The sequence below is a fragment of the Nicotiana tomentosiformis genome, chromosome 1 (assembly GCF_000390325.3).
Source record: "Nicotiana tomentosiformis chromosome 1, ASM39032v3, whole genome shotgun sequence".
NCBI classification, from domain to species: Eukaryota; Viridiplantae; Streptophyta; class Magnoliopsida; order Solanales; family Solanaceae; genus Nicotiana; species Nicotiana tomentosiformis.
Genome location: NC_090812.1, coordinates 6068135 through 6093697, shown reverse-complemented (window position 1 = coordinate 6093697; position 25563 = coordinate 6068135). Strand labels below are relative to the sequence as shown.

General features: G+C 39.1%; 2 protein-coding genes across 2 annotated transcripts; one reads left to right on the top strand and one right to left on the bottom strand.

The window, feature by feature from the left end:
- Positions 1 to 547: 547 nt before the first annotated feature.
- LOC104119902 (serine/threonine-protein kinase BSK2-like) lies at positions 548 to 7592 on the bottom strand. Its single transcript, XM_009631508.4, has 10 exons — positions 7224 to 7592; positions 6375 to 6595; positions 5820 to 5955; positions 5501 to 5634; positions 4737 to 4842; positions 3269 to 3354; positions 2906 to 3094; positions 2642 to 2800; positions 2222 to 2335; positions 548 to 1157 (listed from the first exon to the last, which is right to left on the bottom strand). The coding sequence occupies exons 1-10, from the start codon at positions 7309 to 7311 to the stop codon at positions 906 to 908; spliced, it is 1485 nt and encodes a 494-aa protein (XP_009629803.1). The 5' UTR covers positions 7312 to 7592; the 3' UTR covers positions 548 to 905.
- A 3814-nt stretch (positions 7593 to 11406) lies between these two features.
- LOC138896945 (uncharacterized) lies at positions 11407 to 11838 on the top strand. Its single transcript, XM_070182682.1, has one exon. It carries the CDS (start codon positions 11407 to 11409, stop codon positions 11836 to 11838), a length of 432 nt encoding a protein of 143 aa, XP_070038783.1.
- Positions 11839 to 25563: the final 13725 nt, after the last annotated feature.

Genomic DNA, 25563 nt, shown 5'->3' with positions numbered 1-25563 from the left:
TTACCTGATGTAAGAGCAAGAAACGTGATGATAAAGAAGACCATCGTTAGAAACTTTCCCATCTCTAAATCAGAAACGTTCAGAATCAGAGGAATTTTAGAATGCACCATTGCGTCTAAAGTGCATATGTTTTTATATAGAAGACGAAGGTACACAAGGATTTCTTCAGAGGAAAAGAAAAAATATCTGTAGCTAGGTTCTGGACTTCTGGATATCCAAGTCTAAATTTGCCCTAGACTATATCTACCCAAAATGATGAAAGGTAAAATACATTTATTAGTTAACACCATTTTTTGCAGCACCCAAGTATATTCTTGTTAAGATTCTATTCAACCCTCTCTTCCAAATAACTCAAATGGTTAGTGGGTTCAATGACATCCTGAACCCATAAAGTTCACCCATAAAGTTCAAATCTTAAATCTGCCTCTGCTCGGAGTGGTATATTGAGCAAATACTACATGGATCACGTGTCAACCTTTAAGGTATTACGCGTCAAAGTACGTCAAAAAATTGACTCAAAATCAATAATGTCGAAATTCTTGGACACTTTTGACTCAAATTCACTATAATCTGCATAATATGACCAACTGGTAAAACAACTGTAAAAAGCAATACCTTGGCAGTAATGTTTACCCAAACATGACATTGAAAGAACTCTTGATGAGTTCCAAAACTAAGAATTGGTATTCATCGCGAACTAAACTACTGAGGGGTTTTCATTTGAGTACTTTATACATTTTCTGTATGGAACTGTATTGGCTACAAAAGAGTGGGGGCTGAGATAAATATAACCCCAAAAGCACCACATCACCTTTGATTCTTTAGTATCCTCTCTCATCTTTACTATAGCTACCTCCAGCTTCGATAAAAGATGAGACGTTCTAGATTCACCTAGCGTGCCAGAATCAGTTGCGCCAACTGTTTAGCTTCTTTGCTTCAAAGGAGGCTCCATCATTGAGCATGTCTTGTGCATCAGTTTCCATGCCAAGTTTGGATAGGGCAAGAGCCTGCATATAGAATGCAGTAGGCCACTCGGGCAAGCAAACTTGCGCTTGCATAGCGTCCCTTAGTGCGAGTTCTGGTTGGCCGATCATCATGTAGGAAAGGGCCCGCCTCACGAAAACAGTGCCGGAAGGAACAGACATCATTGATACTAACTGTTGGGAAAAAAATAAACTAGACAGAGTTACGCATACACGCAGCTATGAGCTAAATATGATCAATAATGGAGTAGAACAATATATTAATTTTTTTTTTATAATGAATAAAAAAAAGAGTCGAGAACAAGAACATCAAGTGATTCATGATAAGACAAGTATTATACTTTGAAATTAAGGGGGTGAAGTGGGGAAGTCTTGAACTTCTACGACTCTCATGCTGCTCAACGTAGTAAGGAGGTGATAGAACATCTGAGTGGATATCTCATACTTCAAAAGGTGCACACTAAACAGGTTTAGATAATAAATACATTTTCAAACACCAATCCCCACCCTGCATTTCCCATTTGCTCCAAGAAACTTGCAGATTTTTTTGGACTTAAAGGCCTAAGACCAAGCGTTACATACCTAATCATTAATTATGGCAGAAAACTCAAAGACCGTGTTCATTATTGGACATGGCTTCCTTCAGGTTTCGGCTACATACAGTACGAGAGTTTCCCTTCTCAAGAAAATAAGAAACTGTTCATGATCAATACGCAGCAATGAGATATAGAGCTACTCTCCTTTCTTTGTTTCAGATGTGCTCCAACTCCAAGCTAAGGCATTAACTCTAACTTCTCTAAAATGCAGCACTTCTATCGTTTCGTCTCCAATTATCACAAAATGCGAAATACACAGAGCCCACAATGCAGACCAAAGAAACTTTCAGGCTGCCATAGCCTTAAGTAGCTGTGGATCCCATATCTAGAAAATCCTAGAAGCTCTTAAGTATGAGGATTTTGAGATCTTTATAACACAATATTACTGCCATCTTTGTTCTTAAGCAGGAAAAGATGACATCAGAATGACATCTCGCATGCATATCCTACATTTACATGAACAAAAATATGGCAGCATGAGTCATTCTAAGAGCCCTTATATCCAAATATAAGCGACTTCTTAATGCCAAGGGAACGTGGGACAAAAATCCCCAAGATTAGAGCCTCACTAGAGAAAGGCCAATTAACAAAGGAGCAAGCACCAAACAAATTTAATAAAATTTGAGCAAACAAAGGGATTACCTTAGAATAATAGTCAACTGCACTCTTGAAGTCCTTGTCGCGGAAAGCTATATCCCCAAATTTTTTGGTATTTAACATATCTTGAACTTGTTGTGTCCATTCTTGGAATGAGAGCTTTACAAAAATTTAGGTAGAAACAAGTATGTCAAATCTCCACCAGAAGTACTAGGTAAGATTCTTTTTCAGCTAAATGGCTAAACTTTTTAATGATAAATGCTTAAACTTGAGAACACAAAAAAAGAGAGACCAGCATGAGAAATTAAAACAAAGTTATGAGAAAAGAAACATATTAAATGGTCATAGAGGATAATTAGAGTTTTTCTTATTGTAGATAATACCCCCATGATCTTTCTGCATCAAGTTCAATGATTTACAAGCACCATTTACATCAGTATAAAAAGTAACAACGAATGAACTCACCTCATTTTCAGCACCCTCCTCATCTTTATAACCTGTTTTAAGCAAGATATCATGAACAGCAGTGAGGTCCATCCTCGCACAAGCCTTTCCAAGAGGAGAGAGCATGGTTGGAAGCACCACGGGAGTTTTTGTTAGACCCATCAGAACATGTGACGCGACCTAAGATAACAATGTGCAGAAATATTTTTCAGATCCTAGAACCTAGGTCAACCCATCAGAAATATGGGGAATATTGCATCAGGATCAAAGATGTTTTACAAGTACCTCCTTCTGCTTCTGAAGGGGCTCCACTGCATTAAGAATGAACTTGATATCAGGTCGATCCCTAGCCTCGTACTGGAGACATTTTGAGGCAAGTTCAACCAATGCTGTTGCGTCTTCATCGGCATATTGTCCTTCCAAGGATGAATCCATTAATAACAACACATTTTTACCCCTAATTAAGTCTAGTGCCTGAAAAGAGAGCAAAGTCCAAGAACTAGTGAGACAATGCATGCAAGAGTGAAACAGCTTTAATTCTAGTTTTCGGCATCATTCAGAGATTTTAGATGCAATAAGTAAACAACTATAAACGATGAGCCAAATGGTGCAGAAATTTTGAAAGATTTATATGTCAGAGTACATTACATGGCTTGGAGGAATATGCTTTCCACTTAACAGGTCCAGCAGAACAGTCCCATAGCTGTACATCACACTTTCTGCGATTACCCGGCCTACAAATAGAAATTAAGGGGAAACAAAAAGGAAAGGAAAGGAGAAAACAAGTTAAGGAACTGAACATAGATATTAAAGAGGAAACGAAAGAGAAAAGGAAAGGAGAAAACAAGGTGAGGAACTGAACACTGTCCCAATGTTTTGAAACTAAAGGATCTCACTTCAATATGGGTAAATGAGATAATTTGACTTTATTATTAAATTGCATCCAAAACTGCAGCTAATTGTGGCATTGTGCACGATAATAAAACTAGTTAATATACGATCCTGAATATCATTGGACTGGCTCAAAAAAATATTTCATCTACGCAGAGAAGGCAGGGATAAATGCATTACATCATCTCTTCTTCTCTTTTTTGTTAGTATGCATCATCTCTCTGGTAAACTAAATTTCTAAAATTCAAATACTTCAATAAATTTTAATTATTTTGCCAAAACACCCACAACTAGGTAGTGGCATACTATTTTCAGCAGATCTTCACATTGGAACCTCTATTTCGTATATTCATGAAGAGATAATTGTCTAGGTGAGAACTAGATAGATCTCCCACTAGATATACGTCCTACTTTTTTTAATAACCAAGAAATCTCCGAGGGCAAGAGGCGCGCGGTCTGAAACTTGGTGGATAATGGGCTAGGGTTTGAACTCATAACGAGCGCCTAACCCACACATCACAAGTGGTGCTTTTACCACTAGACCAAAGCCTTGGGGGCAATATACGGCCTACCTAATGAACCTCATTCTTTTGGAATTCACATAAAGGAGTTTAGTTCAAGATTCATACATTTCCTTCTCCTTATTGGACTTGCATTACTCTTGTTTAACTATTTGCAATCCTCTACTGTTTCTAACATTTTGCTCCTTTCCATGAAAATCAAGTGCAAGTATAGTCCATCCCCATAGAGCAATACCTTGAGAACAAACACATTTAGGGGTCTTTCGGTATAAAGACAACTTATGCAAACATAAGTAATACAAGGATTATAATATAGAGATTTGTAATGCAAGGCCGTGTTGGATGTTTACTTTGACATACGACAATCAGTATACAATGTATACTTCAAAAAATGTGCTTACTTTTTAAACAAAACAGAAGTTTGTTTACTATGATGAGGGTTAAAGTGTTTTTTCGCATAGGATGATGATGGTTAATATTATCATTTTACTGTTTTTAATCCATGAATTATCTCATCACAGCACAACTGCCAAGACACAAGAGAATGCTTATGCTTCTTTTGATAAGTTTTTTTTTTTTGGATAAAGTAAAGTAGATTCTTTTGATAAGTATCAGATAATGCGTATACTTTTATGTAGATTTTTAAATGACTGCCAGTTCATCCATCTATAATGTGGTGTGATGTGAATATGTGATGTGTATACCTGTGCGCAAAAACTCAGGAGGCGTATAAGCAAGATTGGTGCTATAGCTCTTTCCATCTCTGCTGTTTTTCATAAGACCGAAACTAGATAATCGAGGGTCACCTTCCTGAAATATCAATTAAATTAAGCCAATTCAAGAACAGACCACCCAAAACTGACAGTACAGTGACATTTGCAAAACCATAGAGATAGGGAGATGTGATATTTGCGCGAAACCTGTGGTTTGAAACAAAGCAACTGAGAAAACAAGATAGGCCTGTGAATATACTTCACAGAAATACTCAACCATATTTCTCTATTATAACCTAAGAATCAAGACCGATCACTCTTCGGGTTATAAGTATGGACGTCCAGAACAACTAATATACAGCTTTTGCAAGCAATCACTTGACATTTAGAAAGATGGCCTTCAGTTTCAGATAAAAACTCCCCAAACTTGTAATGCTAAATTCGTGGTAATGACTAATTATCCAACAACTTATCTCACTTTGAGGTTTAATAGTCACCACTGAGAAGTCTTAGCTGCTATGCAGCTAAAATTTCATTTTGGAGGGCCGCACCGCCATTGCTGTCAACCTAAAATCTTAGGTATATGCTTACTAGAGAAAAAATTAAATAAATTGTGTAAGATGTGGATACCATACATTAGAACAAACAAATGATTACTTCCTGCCCACCTACTTGCACAAGAAATAATGGCATCCGGTTCCTTAAAAATTTAAGAAAAAATGAATTGAAAGACTCCTGATTTTAAGTTTGGATACCTCATCAAAAAGAACTCTGTAAGCATTCAAATCATGATATATCTTTCTGTTTTCATCATTGCAATGATCCAAAGCCTGTGCAATATAGTATGCAACTCTTACTCGCATCTCCCAAGGCAAAGGTTGTTTCTCCCCTGCACCATCAAAAGACATGCATGCTAATAAGAGACCTGAAAGTTTAGCGATTAATATAAAACTACTTGCAGATCTGAAATTAAATTCAGCATTATCTTGTAAGACAACAGAGAAAAGATGCTTTCTTTGCCGTTCAGCATTTAATAGTTGTAGAATCAAGAACAGGCAAAAGGCTAAACCATACAGTGGAAGAGATGCTTTGAGAGAGTATCATTAGGCATGTATTCTGCAATCAATAGGCGCTCATCTCCCTCAGCACAACATCCAATTAGATTCACTAATCTCTTATGCCGAACCTTGCCAACTCCAGCTGCCTCTGCCTGCAGTATGAGTAGGACCAGATTAAGAGGTTGTGGACCCAACTGATAGCACAGCAAAGATATTCTGATATTTGGAGATCTACCGCTTACTTGAAACTTACATAAATATACATTAGCTTACAAACTTAACTGTATCGTGGTATTAACTGTGTCGGTCTGAAACTGAAAAACCAAATGAGATCATGTACTCACAGTGTCCAGCTTAAGGAATGTTAGCGAAGACATACTAAAGCAACAAATAATGAAAGTTACAATGGACGACTATTATAGATGCTGTTCAGTAACCAATAAGTGTGTCTCAATGAAGTCATATCGAATTTAGAGTTCAGGTTTCAAATCTAAACATTTCTTGCTCAACAATGATGACAGCTAAAAGGACCAAAAAGCTATATAATCTGCTGACTTATAACCAGATTTACCACAAACTGTTGAGCGTCAGGCCATGACTGCCTGGAGAAGCGTTTGATGGCAACTATCCTGTTGCTCCGAAGCTTCCCTCTGTAGACAACGTTGGGAGCTTTCTCGCCACTTTCAGAAACTATTAATTCACTGCTAAAGCCATTCGTTGCTGCTCGGAGTTCGGCAAGACTAAATTCCTTGAATGCAGGCACTTGATCTTGGTCTACTTGATCCCCATTAGCTTCATCAACAACACAGGCAAATTAAACAAGAGATTGATTAAAGCTAAAGTTATGAACCGCCACAATTACATCGAAATTTTTTGCACATTTACTTAAAAGTGAGAATCTTAGCTCAGGTACATATACTTGCCCTGTCCTGGCTTACCTGCTTGTTTAAGGATACAAAAAGCAGAAACGAGTGATAACCACATCAATTTTCAGTATTAATCAGAAACCCTATATAGAAATAAATACGGCAAAAGAAAAGGATAAATCTTGGCTAAAAATCAGTGAATGGAAAAAGAGGCAGCATGACAAGTTGACAAACAATGACTATTCCACAAGATTCATGCGTTCAGAACTCCCACTACAAGTTAACTAAACAGAAAAATTAGTACAGTTAGTAAGAGACAGGTGGAAAATAACAAAAAAAGGGGGGACTTTTTCTTTTTCAAAAAAAAAGGGGGGGAACAGATTAAGTTAAACCCAGATCAAAGATTCAACATGCAATCAATAAGCTCAAAAACCAGCAAGTAGAAGGCTCTTCCCCCAACCCCCACATACACCAAGAACATACAGTACAACACACAGTACAAGAGCAATGTAAATATGCAATAAATTATGTGAAATAAAGAGAAAGGTGAATACCTAGATCTGTTTTAGAGTCAGGCTGAGAAGGTTCTTTATCTGGGGACTGAACATTTGCAGTTTTGAATTTGGACTGTAAACAGCCCATTTTTTATCAGCTCACATAGACAAATATGACACACTCACAGTCTATATAACTCAAACCCACAAAAGAATCAAAATGGGGTACTGAAAAACCGAAGAAAAATTTTATCTTTTTTTGTGCTAAGTAGTGGACAATGGATGGAACAAAAGATATGTAAGCTAATGATTAGTGAAAGGAAAACACAAGAAAGTGAGAACACAAAAAGGAAAGAGAAGAAAGTAGTAGTAAGGGGGCCGCCAAAGAAGGGGTATAGTCACATGATAAGTCGATGATGAGCACGTGAACAACAACGTGGGGTGCCGAAGAGGGCGGTTCTGTGGGGACTGGGCTTAAATGCTTCGTAGTAATGATAAAGTGTTGTTTGAGTTATGTGTTCCTTTTCACACGGCACTGTTGCAGCCAAAGGCGTGTAGGCACCCGACACTCGGATTAAAAAAAATTGCATGAGGTTTTTCCCTTTTTATGGTACTAAGGAATTCAATGACAAAGCCAACAAAGAAAAAGAAGACAGGGCTACTTCAATTTCACTAGTATTATTTCTTCCTATTTGTCCCTTAAATAGTTTAGTTGCGAAAATTTTACCATATGGTTTCTCTATCTTGAAATTTTGTAGAACTTATTGAAACGTTAATACGAATTACCGTTTCAATTTGAATGTGTGACCGCTACTTCATTTTTACTTTTTAGAACTATGCACGACGTCTCTTTAAGAATTCATTTGTATTGTGCAGATTGTAACTTCAGACGAGGTAAAAAGAATATGAAAACTACTATCTCCGTCTCAAATTAGAAGAGTTACTTTTTTTTTTAGTCTTTTTTACTCGAAAAACGGATAGAGTTGAATTTATACATAGCTCTAAGGATACGTGGTATAACTTGATACAAATCGAAAAAGTAAGTAAAAATATACTGTATATATCGAATATTGACTGTAAAAAAGAAATGAAATACAAACCAAACTGGGTAAAAACAATTTATGAACAGGCAAGATGAATCAATGTCTAAAGCCCACAAAAGGATAATCTCTATTGTATCTCTATGTGAATATCAATAATCCTTTACATATGGGAGTATATAGATGTCTTAATGTCCTATTTACAAAAATGATAGCCACTCTTTTATAGTGGAGGGATCTTACTTTGGATATAATAAAAATACATAGTGGAGATCCCATGATAGATTAGTTAATTAGTTTTTCCTTAGTTCCCGCCGAGATTCTCTCCCTAAGTGCGGCTACAACGGCTCCTTGTCTCAAAGCTCGATCTTGGTTGGTCTTGGTACTGATCGAGGTCTAGATCTCAAGCTCGATATCGACTCAAGCTCAATATTGACTCGGGCTTAGTATTGATCGGTTTCTAGCTCTTGGGCTAGACAACACTACTTCACATCATAGCTCGATATTGGCTTGAGCTCGATACTGACTTCGAGCTCGATATTGACTTCGAGCTCGTTATTGATCGGTCCCTGAATCTTGAGCTCGATAACCTGGCTTCGAATCTCATCTCGATATTATGAAGACGGCCCTCGGTCCATCATGTTCCAATCTTGAATAATTATACGAAGGAAAAAATCGGTTTTGACCGTATACAGATAGTTCCCTCATTTTTCGGGAAGAATGTGGCGAGAAACGACATGATTTTTCAATGATACGACTAGATATACACTGACGTTTGCATCGAGCCCGACCATGACGTATGTGATAAATGTCCCGTCGGTTCAATTACCAAGGCATTAAATGTGTGCCAGACGATGGTCGGTCACTGCTGATATTGAACCGTCATCGCCAACTCTATAAATGGTTCCTCTCTTCACCATTTTTTACTTTCACATCTCCAATCTTCAAATTTTCTAAGTTCTTTTTCGCATCTTCTGAGTTCTTCATCTGCAAATCTGTGGTTTTCACTGTAAATTTCTTCTCAAAACACCAAATACTTCCGATCTTTGTTCACAGAAATTTAGATGGCCAAAACGTCAAAAATTGTTCCTCAAAAGGAGAACGCCTTTTCATCGCGGCCTGCTGACGACAAAACACCGGTGGATCCACGACCTAAGAAGTGTGTTCCCGGGGTGTGTGTTATCACTTCTGATTTTAAGACCGATAAAACCTCGCCGATTCCCGGTCGATGCGAGCCAGTATCGAGGTATATATATGCTCGATAACTGAGGGATACCTTAAGCAGGTAAGGAAAGATTGCAACTGGGAGAACAAAAAAGTTGTGATCCTGACTCCCGAAGAAGATATTACCACCTATGTGGAAGGTTTTTTAAGTGTTTACACTTACCGTTTCACGTTGGGCCTTCTCGATCCCATTGTTGTTGACTTTTGCCGCTAGTATCAAATAACCCTAGGCAAAATTCATCCTTCTTTTTGGAGAATTGTTATTCTGCTCCGATTCTTCATGAGCAAAATCGAGGGGATATCTTTTACCCTCGACCACCTCATCAGGTTGTACAGCCCCCGCCTCTATCGAGGCGGGTTAATAAAACTCCAACGCTGAGCTACCAAAGTACTATTCTCGAGCATAGACGAGGATAAGGACCGAGGTTGGATGAGCCGATTCGTTCGAGTGAGGACTTTCGATCTAATCCCGGCCGAGAAGATGCCATTTCCCGAGAAATGGAATATGAAGCGTAAGTATAATCCCACTGTTAGCTCATGTTTTTTGGTTTATTCCTTTGTTTCTTTCTCATCGATATCCTTTTCTATGATGTAGCGGTTGCTTGGATGTCCGGTGCAATCCCTAACCTCAAGGGCTGGGTTCGGGACCTGGCCTCGACTTCTACCTATGTCGAGCGCTCGTGGCGCGATTTATCAAAGAGCCGATGGGAGGCTAAAACACATGGTAAGCCTCTTTCCCACATCTTTGTTGATTTTGTTAAAGCATTCCTTATTTATTTTCTTTTCATACTGGCCTTGGCAAAGATGCTTTTATGAGGCCCTTATCTGGTGAGGAGGATACTTCGATCCCGGCACCGAAACCGGCGTAGGACAAAAAGAGAAAAAAGATCTCGACCTCCGAGGATCCGAAACCTAAGAAGAAAGCGCCTCATAAGTTGAGGAAGAATATCATCCTCCTGACCGAAGACTTTGTTCGGCGTCTTAGGGATAAAGATGAAGAAGAGGAAGAAGATAACTCCGGGCTAGTAGCCCGAGTGAAAATGAGCACCGAGGTCCCAAAGGCTACTGAATCGGTGAAGGCTGCAGAGATTCCATCTCGTGATGAGGGAGTCTCGGGAAGAAAATTGGTCGAAGTCCCCGAGTCGTCGAGGATCGAGTCTACCTCCCACCATAATGAGCCAATGGTGGGTATAGTTGCAGGGGCTGATCTCGAGGCCCCTCGAGATGGAAAGAACGCCCCAAGTGATTCACTTGGGACAATAGAAATTGGAGGCTCCCCACTGCTCCCCTCGTTTTCCGAGGAGATGATTCGAGAGGCTCTGACCTTGAAGATCTTTTCCATCGAAGGAGGCCACAGAAGGGAAAATCCCTTCCGTGATTATTTTACTGGGGTCGAAGATTCTACCAGCCTGAGCGGCTTGGAGGTCCCGAGGAAGGAATCGGGTGAGGCATCGAGCCTTTTCAATGAAGTGCAGCAAGCTCTGAATCGGGTAAGCCTTAACTTTCCTTGTTGGTATTACCCTTGTGTTTGTTTTTCTTTCTAACTTATTTTCTTCTTTCTGTGTAGGCCTCAATGCTTCATCGGGAAGCATTTTCTAGGTCTCGAGCTTAGCTGAGTCGGTATGAGGCCGACCTACGAAGGCTCACGGAGGAGAGAAATACCCTTAGACTTCTCAGCGGGCAAAGAGAAGAGGAGACCAAAGACCTCTGAGCCGAGTTGGCAAAGGCTTACCAAGATCAAACCGACCTGACCGAGTAGGTAATAACAATATTAAAAACTCATGGGCTCGATTCGGGAACGGTGGCTAATATTTCGATCTCACAGTTCCAGCAGAAGATCGAGATGATCGGGCAACTCCATGAGGAGGTCGACATGATAAAGGCGGAGACCTTGGGATGGAAAGAAGGTATGGACCACTTCGCTGTGAAAAAGAGACTACCTTATCCCAATTGTCATCGGCCGAAAGTCACTTCGAGGCATGAAAGAGAAGAGCTCATCTCAGGAAAAGAAAATAGCGGAGCTCGAAGCTCGATTGGCTTCCAAACTTGAAAAGGCCAAATCTAAAGCTGAAAAGGCTAAAGCCGAGGCAAACGCGATCGTGGCCGTCTACCGAGCCGATGCTGAAGTCGCTCAAGTACAAGCGAGAGAGGCATCAAAGACCGCTCAAACTCGAGCATATTGGATTGCTGAACTCGCCAAATGCCAATCTCGGAGGGAAACCCTCGAGGAGATCCGTGCTCGAGATTTTGATCTTACCGAAGAGATAATAAAGGCTAAAGAGCTTGAAGCCGATATTGGAGCCCTGGCTTCCGATGATGATGATGATGATGACGAGAGCAAGAGTGGGTCTGAGAGCGGGGAGGAGCTCGATGGAGAAGAAACTGCCCCCGGAGAAAATCAGGAACCTTAGGGTTTTTCATTTTTGATCTTTTTGTGTAGGGTCTTGATCTAACCTTGTAAATATTCTTATATATATAAAGATCTTTTCCTTTTTCGACTTGTCTTTGTTTCATTTTCTGCCTTATGGAAGTTTTGTTCATAAGTTCGAGGCTTTAGGAAATTTGATCGAAGTCGGACCTTGTAGTCTTTATAACCGAGTGAGCGTTTGCCCGAACTAATATTAAGAGTAGCCCTTGGGCTTAATAGTCGAGTGAGAGTTTTCTCGAATTCGAAGTAATGTAGACCTTAGGCTTTATGGTTGAGTGAGTGTTTGCTCGAACTCAAATTAAGAGTAGCCCTTGGGCTTAATAGACGAGTGGGTGTTTGCTCGAACTCAAAGTAATATAGCCTGTAGGTTTTATGGTCGAGCGAGTGTTTGCTCGAGCTCGAAGTAAGAGTAGACCTTAGGATTAATAGTCGAGTATTTGTTCGAACTCGAATTAATGTAGCCCATAAGCTTTATGGTCGAGCGAGTATTTGCTCGAGATCGAAGTAAGAGTAGCCCTTAGGCTTAATGGTCGAGTGAGTGTTTTCTCGAACTCGAAGTAATGTAGCCCGTAGGCTTTATGGTCGAGTGAGTGTTTGCTCGAACTCGAAGTAATGTAGCCCGTAGGATTTATGGTCGAGTGAGTGTTTGCTCGAACTCGAAGTAAGAATAGCCCTTAGGCTTAATAGTCGAGCGAGTATTTGCTCGAGCTCGAAGTAATGTAGCCCTTAGGCTTTATGATCGGGTGTGTTTACTCGAACTCGAAGTAATGTAGCCCGTAGGCTTTTATAGTCGAACGAGTGTTTGCTTGAGCTCGAAGCAAGAGTAGCCCTTAGGATTAATGGTCGAGTGAGTGTTTGCTCGAACTCGAAGTAATGTAGCCCTAAGGCTTTATGGTCGAGTGAGTGTTTGTTTGAACTCGATTTAAGAGTATCCCTTAGGCTTAATAGTCAAGTGAGTGTTTGCTCAAACTCGAAGTAATGTAGCCCGTAGGCTAAATAGTGGAGTGTTTGTTCGAACTCGAAGTAATGTAGCCTTAGGCTTTATGATCGAGTGAGTGTTTGCTCGAACTCGAAGTAATGTAGCCCGTAGGCTATATGGTCGAGCGAGTGTTTGCTCGAGCTCAAAGTAATGTAGCCCTTAGGATTTATGATCGAGTGAGTGTTTGCTCGAACTCGAAGTAATGTAGCCCGTAGGCTTTATGGTCGAGCGAGTGTTTGCTCGAGCTCGAAGTAAGAGTAGCCCTTAGGCTTAATGGTCGAGTGAGTGTTTGCTCGAACTTGAAGTAATATAGCCTGTAGGCTAAATAGTCGAGTGTGTTTGCTTGAACTCGAAGTAGTGTAGCCTGTAGGCTTTATGGTCGAGTGAGTATTTGCTCGAACTCGAAGTAATGTAGCCCTTAGGCTTTATGGTCGAGTGAGTGTTTGCTCGAACTCGAAGTAATGCAGCCCTTAAGCTTTATGGTCGAGTGAGGATTTGCTCGAACTCTAAATGAAAACAGCCCTTAGGCTTTATGGTCGAGTGAGTGCTTGCTCGAACTTGAACTAATGTAGCACTTAGGCTTATGTGGGGCTTGATCTCGTTGATTTTTCGGTTGGCAGTCCCCGATTTATGGGGTAATGGTCGGTCCTTAAGCCTGTTTGCATAATAGATCACGAAATAGAGGAATTTTTCTGAGATATGAGATATCGGTAAAGAAGAAATTTCTCTTTATAAGTCACTATACATGTGTTCATGTTTTGTGCCAGGTCTCGATCAAACTACACGAGCATGGTTCGTTTTGACCATTTGGCCCTTACAATTTTTCCTATCGAAACCATGTTGTCATGAAGTAACTTTCTTGCATCGAACTTGATATATTCGAGGGTAATGCCCCCCAGTATTCGAGGTTGATTGTAAAGAGGCCTCGGATATTGTTGAATTGTTCTAAGTTTGCACGATCAATGGTTGCCTTATTAAAAATCTTGCCGAAAACCCCATTTGGGACAAAACCGGTCTAAGGAAAAAAGAATGCAACGCGTGCTTTCAGGCCTAAAGGCTTTGAGTTGAATAATCCATCCCTGTTTCTGGTCGAACATTTGCAAGGGTTAATATTGAAATATAAATGAACATAGGAGGGTCGTACCTTAACAGTAGTATCATTTTAGGTGCGGCACGTTCCAATTGCTTGGTAGTTGTTTGCTATTTATCACACTGAGCTTGTAGGATCCTTTTTTGATAATATTGAGAACCTGATACGGTCCTTCCCAATTCGGACCCAGTTTCCCTTCATTAGGATTTCGGGTGTTGAGAGTGACTTTTCTTTGCACCAAGTCCCCGATTTTAAAATGTCGAAGGTTGGTTCTTCGATTATAGTACCTTTCGATCCGTTGTTTTTGGGAGGCCAATCGGACGAGAGCGACTTCTCGTTTTTCATCCAATAATTCTAGGCCCGTGTTCATGGTTTCGTTATTCGACTCATTTGTCGCATATCGAAATCTGACGCTAGGTTCTTCGACCTCAACCGGGATAAGAGCTTCGGCGCCATAAACCAATGAGAATTGTGTTGCCCCGGTACTGGATTTCGATGTTGTGCGGTATGCCCATAGTACTTCGGTTAGTATTTCTCTCCATTTTCCTTTAGTGTTGGCTAACCTTTTCTTAAGATTTTGGATGATGGTTTTGTTGGTCGATTCGTCATATCCGTTCCCATTGGGATGATAAGGTGTTGATAGGATCCTTTTGATTTTGTGTTCTTCGAGAAACTTAGTTACTTTGTTGTCGATGAATTGCTTTTCATTATCACATACAATCTCGGATGGCATCCCGAACCGGCATATGATGTGGTCCCAAATGAGGTCTATCACTTCCTTTTCTCTAACTTTCTCGAAAGCTTGTGCTTCAACCCATTTAGAGAAATAATCAGTCACAAACAAAATAAACTGAGTCTTATCTGGGGCCGAAGGGAGGAGCCCGACGATGTCCATTCCCCATTTCATGAAAGGCCATAGAGATAGGACCGAGTGGAGCAGCTCCCTGGGTTGATGAATCATGGGCGCATATCTTTGACATTTTTCGCATTTTCGAACAAACTCCCTTGCGTCCTTGTTTAGTACCTTCGTGAATTCCACGTAAGATGTAATCGGTGTCTCCTGGTCCCAAACATATTGCTAGTGGACCATCGAATGTCCTCCTAAATAGCGTTCTGTCTTCGAACAAGGTGAATCGTGCTGCCTTTGTGCGCAGAGCCCTCTATTCTTTTGGATCTGACGGAAGCTTCCCGTTCTTGAAGTACTCTATATATTTATTTCTCCAATCCCATGTTAAACTCGTAGAGTTTATCTCGGCATGGCCTTCTTCGATTACCGATCTCATGAGTTGTACGACAGTCCCCGAGTTGAGTTCGTCATCTTCGACTGATGAACCTAAGTTTGCAAGAGCGTCAGCCTCGCTGTTCTGTTCTCGAGGTACATGTTGCAAAGTCCATTCCTTAAACCGATGTAGAGTCACTTGTAATTTATCCAAGTACCTCTGCATTCGATCTTCTTGAACTTCAAAAGTCTCGCTGACTTGATTTACCACGAGGAGGGAATCACATTTAGCCTCCACGACCTCGGCTCCCAAGCTTCTAGCAAGTTCGAAACCTGCAATCACGGCCTCATACTCGGCCTCATTGTTAGTCAATTTTGTAGTTCTAATAGACTGTCTTACTACATTACCTGTGGGTGGTTTTAGTATGATACCTAGTCTGGATCCTTTTGTGTTCGAGGTACCGTCCGTAAAGAGGGTCCAGATTCCCGAAGAGGTACCCGATTTTATCAATAACTCCTTTTCAATCTCGGGTACGAAGGCCGGCGTAAAGTCAGCCACGAAGTCTGCTAAGATTTGAGATTTGATAGCGGTTCGAGGTCGATACTCGATGTCGTACTCACCGATATCTATGGCCCATTTGGCCAATCGACCTGAAAGCTCAAGTTAGTGTAAAATATTTCGAAGAGGATAAGTTGTTACCACATGTATCAGATGGCACTCGAAATATGATTTTAGTTTCCTAGAGGCACTTATTAAAGCAAGCGCTAATTTTTCTAAGTGTGGATATCTAGTTTCGGCCTCGCCTAAAGTTCGACAGACATAATAAATAAGAAATTGCGTACCTCGCTCTTCTCGAATCAGGACTCCACTTACCGCTATCTCTGAGACAGCTAAATATAGATAAAGTTGTTCGTCTACTTTCAGGGTATGAAGCAACGGCGGGATCGATAAATACCGTTTTAGCTCTTCCAAAGCCTGCTGACATTCCGGAGTCCATGCAAAATTGCTTTTCTTCTTTAGCGGAGAGAAAAATCGGCGGCTCCTATCTGAGGATCTCAAAATGAATCGTCCCAGGGCGGCTATCCGTCCCGTTAGCCTCTGTACGACCTTTACATTATCTACCACTGTGATGTCTTTGATAGCTTTTATTTTATCGGGGTTAATCTCGATTCCTCGATTGGACACCGTGAAACCGAAAAACTTTCTCGAGCTAACCCCGAATGCACATTTTTCGGGGTTGAGCTTCATATTGTACTCTCTCAGTATGTCGAAAGTTTCCTGCAAATGCTTTAAATGGTCCTCTACTCGCAGGGATTTAACTAACATGTCATCAATATAAACTTCCATTGATTTTCCTATTTGCTTTTCAAACATTCAGTTTACTGGGCGTTGATAAGTTGCACCAATATTTTTTAGACTAAATGACATTACATTATAACAGTAAGTCCCATACTTAGTGATAAATGAGGTCTTTTCCCGATCCTCCGGGTTCATATATATTTGGTTGTACCTGCAGTAGGCATCGATAAAACTGAGAGTCTCGTGGCCGGTTGTGGCATTGATCATACGATCGATATTAGGCAAAGGAAAAGAATCCTTAGGGCATGCTTTATTCAGGTCTTTATAATCCATGCACATTCTAAATTTGTTCCCCTTTTAGGGACTACCACCACATTTGCTAGCCATTCGGGGTATTTTACTTCCCGAATGGATCCTATTTTAAGAAGTTTGGTTACCTTATCTTTGATGAAGGCATGTTTGACCTCGGACTGGGGCCTTCTCTTTTGTTTTACTGGATGGAATTTTGCGTCCAAGCTTAGCCTATGAGTGGTGATTCCCGGTGGGATCCCTGTCATGTCAAGATGGGACCAAGCGAAACAGTTCATGTTAGCTATAAGAAATTGAATAAGCTTTTTCCTGAGCTCGGGATCTATCCCCGTGCCCAGGTATACCTTTCATTCGGGCAGATGTTCGATTAGCGTGATTTGCTCCAGTTCTTCGACCATTGATTGGGTAGCGTCAGAATCATCGGGGACCACGAAGGATCAAGGGACCCCATGTTCATCATCTTCGTCAGTCTTCTGATTCTCTAGTTGGGTTGAAGCTGACGTTTGTGATTGCTATTTGGTATTCCGTTCCCCCTTCGAATCCGATCCTTTTGTCGACGATAGTGAAGATATCAGAATTACTTCATAGACAGCAAACATCTCTTTTGCAGCCGGTTACTCTCCATAGACCGTTTTGACTCCCTCCGATGTTGGGAATTTTAGAACCTGGTGGAGGGTCGAGGGTACAACTCTCATATTGTGGATCCACGGTCTTCCAAAAAGGGTGTTATACCTCATGCCGCCTTTGATTACATGAAACTTCGTTTCTTGGATGGTTCCAGCCAAGTTTATTGGCAGAATTATCTCGCCCTTAGTAATTTCACATGCCATATTGAATCTGTTCAGAACCAGGGTCGCAGGCACGACCTAGTCCTGCAGACCGAGCTGCTCTACGACCTTCGATCTAATAATGTTGGCCGAACTACCTGGATCAATTAACACACGCTTAACTTAAGTTTTGTTCATAAGTACAGATATTACCAATGCATCATTGTGGGGTTGCATGACTCCTTCTGCATATTCACCATTAAAGGACAAGGTTCCTATGGGTGCGTAATCTTAAGTCCGGGATCGCTTTTATCTTACAATCGACATCTTAGTGCGTTTAAGATCATGTGGATGATGTGTTGTGGCTCTTCTTGTTCATTTTGTTTACTGAAATCCCTATTTTTGAAATGGTTTTTGGCCCGGTCATTTAAAAATTCGCAAAGGTGCCCTTTATTGAATAACCGGCTACCTCTTCTCTCAGTTGCCTGCAATCTTCCGCTCTGTGGCCATGGGTTCTATGATATTCGCACATTTGATTAGGATTCCTGTGGGCAGGATCAGTCTGCAGAGGTCGAGGCCATTTAATATCTTTGATGCATCCGATAGCTGACACGATGGCGGATGCATCGATGTTGAAGTTATATTCCGATAATCGTGGTGCTTCCTTAGGTCCGGTATGCCTGTCGAACCCGTTCTTGTTCATCAGACCCCGAGACCCTTGGCCTCGATCACTTCTTTTATCACCTTGCACTAGGTTACGTCTTGGTCTGTTACCCCTATGGTCACCACTATACAGTTGGTATCGATCCCTGATCGGCCTTGGTTCTCGGTTGATGTCCCTTTTAATAACGGACCCATAACCCAGCTGGTCGTCTTCGACTCTAATTTTCGATTGATACCGATTGTGCACATCGACCCAAGTAATAGCTGGGTACTCGATCAAGCTGTGTTTCAATCATCGTGAAGCCATCGAGCTTCGTTCGTTTAGACCTTTAGTGAAAGCTTGAACAACCCAATCGTCTGTGACTGGTGGTAGATCCATCCGCTTCATTTGGAAATGAGATACGAATTCCCTTAGTATCTCGTATCTTTTTGTCTTACCTTGAAAAGGTCCGACTTCCTGGTCTCGACCTTTATGGCTCCAGTGTGTGCTTTTACGAAAGAATCTACAAGCATAGCAAAAGAATCAATAGAGTTAGACTGTAAATTATGATACCATATCATTGCTCCCTTTGACAAGGTTTCACCGAATTTTTTAAACAATACAGATTCGATCTCATCGTCCTCTAGATCGTTCCCTTTAATGGCATATGTGTAAGAGTTGACGTGTTCATTGGGTCGGCCGTTCCATTATATTTAGGAATTTCTGGCATGCGAAACTTCTTGGGGATCAGCTTCGGGGCTGCGCTCGGAGGGAAGGGCTTTTGTACGAATTTTTTGGAATCCAAGCCTTTTAATATCGGTGGTGCCCCCGGGATCTGATCAACCCTGGAGTTATACGTTTCCATTTTTTTGTTATTTGCTTCAATCCTCCTTTCTCCTGACTCTATTCGTTTTGTCAGTTCCTTGAGCATCTTAACAATTTCGGAATTCGTCCTCGATTCTTATTCATTTGACCTTACTATAGCTGGGCCCGTTTTGTGGGTGACTTGGCTCGAGCCTGGTCGGTGCCTGGGTTTGGCTCTGCAACTGGGCTATTGTTACTTGTTGAGCTTGCAGCATTTCAAATATCATACGCAAGATGATTCCGTTTTCCTCAGCGTTTTGGGTATTTCGAGCTGCAGATCGAGTGCTACCATGAATGCTATTTTCAAGATCGGAATGTTGGTTCGTCTCGATGGCCGCATGTGAATTAATGTATATTGGCTCTTCGACCCGAGGTCCAATGGGATCGACAAGTGGCCTTTCACCCCCGGGCATTAAGTTGTTGTTTTCATTTTGAAGGCCAACTTCGTTGTCGATAGGTAGGGCCATTAATTGAGAGTTTTTTAACATGTAATCAAAGATACTTCCAAGAGTAAGTGTAAAATGATGTGTTTTGCAGAGATTCGTACCAAATAACTACTATTATCCTTAGCCCCACGGTGGGCGCCAAACTGTTTACCCGAAAAGCGGATAAAGTTAAATTTATATGTAGTTCTAAGGATACGTTGTATAACTTGGTACAAATCGAAAAAGTAAATATATATATATATATATATATATATATATATATATATATATATATATATATATATATATAACCAAACAGAGTAAAAAATAATTTACGAACATGCAAGATGAATCAATATCCAAAACCCACAAAAGGATAATCTCTACTGTATCTCTATGTGAATATCAATAATCCTTTATATATGGGAGTATATAGATGTCTTAATGTCTTATTTACAGAAATGATAGCCACTCTTTTATAGTGGAGGGACCCTACTTTGGATATAATAAAAATATATAGTGGGGATCTCAAGATAGATTAGTTAATTAGCTTTTCCTTAATTCCCACCGAGATTCTCTCCCTAAGTGCGGCTACAACTGTTCCTTGTCTCATAGCTCGATCTTGGTTGGTCTTGGTACTGATTGGGCTCTGGATCTCGAGATCGATATTGACTCGGGCTTGGTATTGATCGGTCTCTAACTCTTGGGCTAGATAACACTACTTCACATCATAGCTCGATATTGGCTTGAGCTCGATACTGACTTCGAGCTCGGTATTGATCGGTCCCTAAATCTTGAGCTCGATAACCTGGCTTCGGATCTCATCTCGATATTATGAAGACGACCCTCGGTCCATCATGTTCCAATCTTGAATAATTACACGAAGGGCAAAATCGGTTTTGACCGTATACAAGTCTGTTCTAAAATAAATGATATATTTCTACATTTGAAAATAATTCAACTTTAAACTCTTTGTTTTATCCATTTTACCCTTAGTGAGAAACTTTTATAACCATACAAATATCATGGCCCGACAAAGTTTTTACCGCTTAAGCATTTAAACCAACAAGTTTCAAAAGTATTATTTTTTTTAATTAAATTTCGTGCCAAATCAAACTACCTCATCTAAATTGAAACGGAGAGGCTAGTATTTAGGAAAGTAAATAATTCAAGATCATGAGTCGTGGTTATGATGTCTTGATGATCCACAATAATCTTGGCCTAGAAACAGTAAATTAGGCTATCACGTTAAGAAAAGTTTTGGTAAGATAGCCCCGTGCTTCAAAGTATTGGCTTTTAAAATTTTAGGAGCTTCAAAATTCTGACAGCGTGCTTTAAAATTGCGGATTCCACTTCAAAATTCTAGCAGCGAACTTTAAAATTTTGGCATAAAAGCTATTTTCAAAAAAATTCTTAATACGGTCAAAGTATAAATGGTGGCACTAAATAATATGGAGTAAAGTGTATAAGAAGTTGGGAAAATGATACTGTATAACCGTTATCAAAATAATAACCGAAATAATATATATATATATACACGCACACACACACACATTCTGTATGTTATATATAAAAATTATATAAATTTTATATACTTTTTCGGCTATCAAATATAAATAATTTCTAGCGCGGGCTAAAAGTGAAAAAAAACCCCGAGAAAGTTCACACTGAAAGCCCTATAGGGATAAGGCGATATAGGGATGGGCCAATGTGACCATAGATGGGCTGACTCTAATGGGCTTTCCTCACCCCAAATTCAACATTGAGTCCAAAGTGAATTTTTGAAGGGGTTTTGGCATGGTATAACAACATACTTATATAATTGGCAGAAAATAGCCCTAGTTATAGATATTGACATCAAATAGCCAATAAATATATATATCACAATAATAATATACATATCATAACTTTTTTTCTTCTTCTTTGTCTATATCAACATGTATATTAAATTTTTATTTTCATTCTTTGTATATAAATAATATTATTCTTTGTATATCGATAATATAAAATTATATATATAGTTATTGCTGCCTTTATATCAATGTATATCACAATAAAAATATTGTATTATTTGTATATCACAGTGTATAGCACATCAGACATGTGTATACCAAAATAGATATCATAAGTTTATTTTTCTTCTTTGTGTATATCAAAAATTAATTTTCTTTGTATACCAAAATATTATTTACTCCCGCAATTATATTTATTATTTTTATATTTTAGAACTTGCTTAAACATGCTATATCAAAAAAAATTTCTTTTTTGATTAATAATTAATAATTATATTATTTGTATATCACAGTATATAACATAATAATAATGTGTATATCAAAAATATTTATTAAAATTTTATTTTCCTTCTTTGTATTACACATTTCAGATTGAAAACTCAAGTTCAAGATGACTCCACATGTGTATCCCCTATTGTAACCCGTGTATCTCTATGTACATCAGTGATATCTCATGTATATTATGTGTGTCTGTGTATATCCATGAAAATTTGTGTTATATATACGATATATAATGTGATATACACGGGCGCCCATAAAACAATTGTGTTGTATACACGATATACAAAGTGATATACACAGACGTCCTTAAAAACTTGTGTGTGATATATACTGATGTACACGATATACAACGTGATATACATATGTCGCAGTTGGATTTTTAAGTCTGATTTTTTACCTGAAACCAGTCTAAATCACTTCTAATCTTGCTCAAATTTTGTATATAGCCCTGTTTAGATATTTTCAACCAATTTCAATCACACCACTCATTCAATCCAAACAAAAAAAGGAAGAGAGAAGAACAACGAAGTTGAAATATATTTTCTCTTTCTTAGTTTTTGCTAATCTTACTCAAATTTTGTATATAGCCTCGTTTAGGTATTTTCAACTAATTTCAATCACACACACTCATTCAATCCAACCAAAAAAAGAAGAGAGAAGAAAAACAAAGTTGAAATATATTTTTTCTCTCTTAGTTTTTGCTTCTGATTTTCTCTGATGTGAGATCAACCATAACTTTTCATCCCACTGATTTTTTTTTTGCATAATTTGCAAGAATTTTTGCTAAACTATGAGAGAAAAGAGAAGAGATAGAAGAAGAAGTGCAAGGAGAGAAAAGGGGTGGGAAGCCAAAATAAGCGTGTAGTTATTTTTGAGAGAGAATATAAAAGAGAGTAGTTTTTTTAGGATTTGGTTATATAATGCCAATTGTTTGGGGCTATCTTTGCCAAACCTAATATAAGGCCAAAAATTTGCCAATTCATGTTATGTGTTATTATAGGATACCAATTTTTCATTTCAGAAAGTATAATTTTTGATCTCTTAGAAAATTGATTGCATGTGTAAATGCGTAATCACCTTCTAAATCCTTTAAGTTTTTAGCATTAAGGCTATAAACATCGTTTCACCATTTTCAGCGAATCATGACAACTTCATTTCACTTATTCTGGCTTATAGATAATATATATATTACTTCCCAAGTTACATTCTCACAGCCATTATGCTAGGCGGGATATAGCCGCTATATATGTTAATTAAATACGATGTTTTTGGCGGAAGAAGGATTTGTAATTCCATTTAAGCTCATCACAAGTGTATTAAACTCACTTTTTAGTTTCGTAGAAAAGCTTGTTGTCTGTTTGGAAGAAGAAATAACAGTTTTATTTTGGTTCATAACTCTAACGAGGGTGTATAAAGAAAACCGATAAACCGGACCAAACCGATAATCCGAGTCAAATCGGAAAAAAAAATCCGATGTCGTTTGGTTTGATTTGGTTTGGTATTGAAAAATAAAACCCGACCATAATTGGTTTGGTTTGGTTTTAACTAAAAAAAATCAAACTGAAACCAAACCAACCCGATAGCATATTTATATAACTTTTAAAAATATATTATACATATAAATATTTATTGTAATGTAATTTATAAATATTTCTTAAACTTTTTCACAGTTTTATCTTTTAACGTATTATTTCAAGTTTGAATTTAACATTCTTGAACGGTAAATAAATTTTATAGCACATAAATGTAGTAACTCAAACAAAGTTCAAATCAATACTAATGTTAACAAAAAAAATTCAATTCAACACTAGGAATGACGAAAGTGATGGATAATTATTTTAGTTTTATATTGGTTTATAATGAAAATGCATAACTTAGTTTATCTTTTTCATTAGTGCTTAGTTATGTAATTAATATTAGTACTTATTAGCTATACTTATTTTAACATGACCTATATAGTACTTTTAGATTATGTTAATTTTTATTATGGCTTATTAATTAGCAATATTTATTTTATGTAATTTTATTATTTTATCTTTATTATTGAATATTTTAGTATAATGCTATGACTTATCTCATGTTATTGTATTAGTTTCTTCGAAAACACATTATATAGTTGTATTTTACTAGGACTTAAGAAATATTTGGAGCACAAGTTACATATTTTATGCTATGAAGACTTTGTCGGAAATAAACCCGAAAAAATCCGAGAAAAACCGAGATTGAAAAACCCGACTTTGTTAGTTTGATTTGGTTTATAAATTTAAAAACCCGACACCGTTGGTTTGGTTTGATAATTGAAAAATCCGAACCAACCCGACCTATGTACACTCCTAACTCTAACAAAGGCATGATGTGTATACTTTCATATATCAGATGGAATGCGTTACAATTTCAAAATTAAGAAAGGTACTCCATATTAATATTAATTATAGACCTTAAATGTATGCGAATGGCATAATCATACCAAAAAGATTAACAATAACAACAACAACGACCCAGTGAAATCTTACTAGTGAGGTCTGGGGAGGGTAGTGTGTACGCAGACCTTACCTCTACCCCAAGGGAGTAGAGAGGCTGTTTTCGAAAGACCCTCGGCTCAAGAAGACGAAAAAAGACAATATCAATATCACCAATAGAAACCATATGAAAAATAATATCATGTAAATGAGAAAGTAGATCCAAAGCAAACGTGATAGAGAGTACATAGACGCAACACTATGAAAAACAAAAGAGTAGTAAGACACAGCATTGCCACTAGCTGACATCGGCAAAAACCCTACCATACTAGCCACACAAAGGTACGAAGTAAGGTAGACTCAACTACCTCCTAACCTACAATCCTAATACTCGACCTTCACACCTTCCTATCAAGAGTCATGTCCTCGAAAATCTGAAGCCTTGCCATGTCCTGCCTGATCACCTCTCCCCAATACTTCTTAGGTCGTCCTCTACCTCTTCTCGTGCCCTCCAAAGACAGCCTCTCACACTTCCTTACAGGAGTATCTGGGCTTCTCCTTTGTACGTATCCGAACAATCTGAGCCTCGCTTCCCGCATCTTGTCATCAATGGGAGCCATGCCCACCTTCTCCCGAATATCTTCATTCCTGATCTTATCCATCCTAGTGTGTCCACACATCCACCTCAATATCCTCATTTCTGCTACTTTCATCTTTTGGATATGTGAGTTCTTAACATGCCAACACTCAACCCCATACATCATGGCCGGTCTAACCACCGCTTTGTAAAACTTACCTTTGAGTATCGGTGGCATTTTCTTATCACACTAAGACTCAAATATTAACCTCCACTTCATCCACCCTACCCCAATACGGTGTGTGACATCCTTGTCGATCTCCCCTCCCCTATAAATAACCGACCCAAGGTACTTGAAATTGCCACTACTTGGTATGACCTGTGATTCCAGCCTCACTTCCACGCCCACTTTCCTTGGCTCAGTGTGTCGCCACCCAAACCGATGGGACGCGACGGGCACCCGACACCTTACTCAACCGAGTACCAACGTAACGTATATTTCTTATTACATCATCATATACACGTGACATCCATGCCTAAAAGGCCAACATCATCATTTATAAACTCAAACCATAGGCCGACAAGGTCATACAATCTTTCACGTACACGACATATGTCTACAAGCCTCTAAAAGTACATAAATATCATAAAGGTCGGGACAGGGCCCCGCCATACTAATCAGTACATGTCCTAATCATACCGACCACGTAAGAAACTCCGGAACAAATGGAGTGTACCAACATCTTCCACTTAGCTAATCGCTTACTTGGAGGACTCTCGGC

What these genes read in the sequence shown, in the direction of transcription:
- LOC138896945 (XM_070182682.1), top strand. Translation starts at nt 11,407, where the DNA reads ATGAAAGAGAAGAGCTCATCTCAGGAAAAGAAAATAGCGGAGCTCGAA.
- LOC104119902 (XM_009631508.4), bottom strand. Translation starts at nt 7,311, where the DNA reads ATGGGCTGTTTACAGTCCAAATTCAAAACTGCAAATGTTCAGTCCCCA. An exon ending in TGACTCTAAAACAGATCTAG is followed by an intron (nt 6,596 to 7,223) that starts GTATTCACCTTT and finishes TTGTTGATGAAG; the next exon opens with CTAATGGGGATCAAGTAGAC. An exon ending in CTGACGCTCAACAGTTTGTG is followed by an intron (nt 5,956 to 6,374) that starts GTAAATCTGGTT and finishes CTCATACTGCAG; the next exon opens with GCAGAGGCAGCTGGAGTTGG.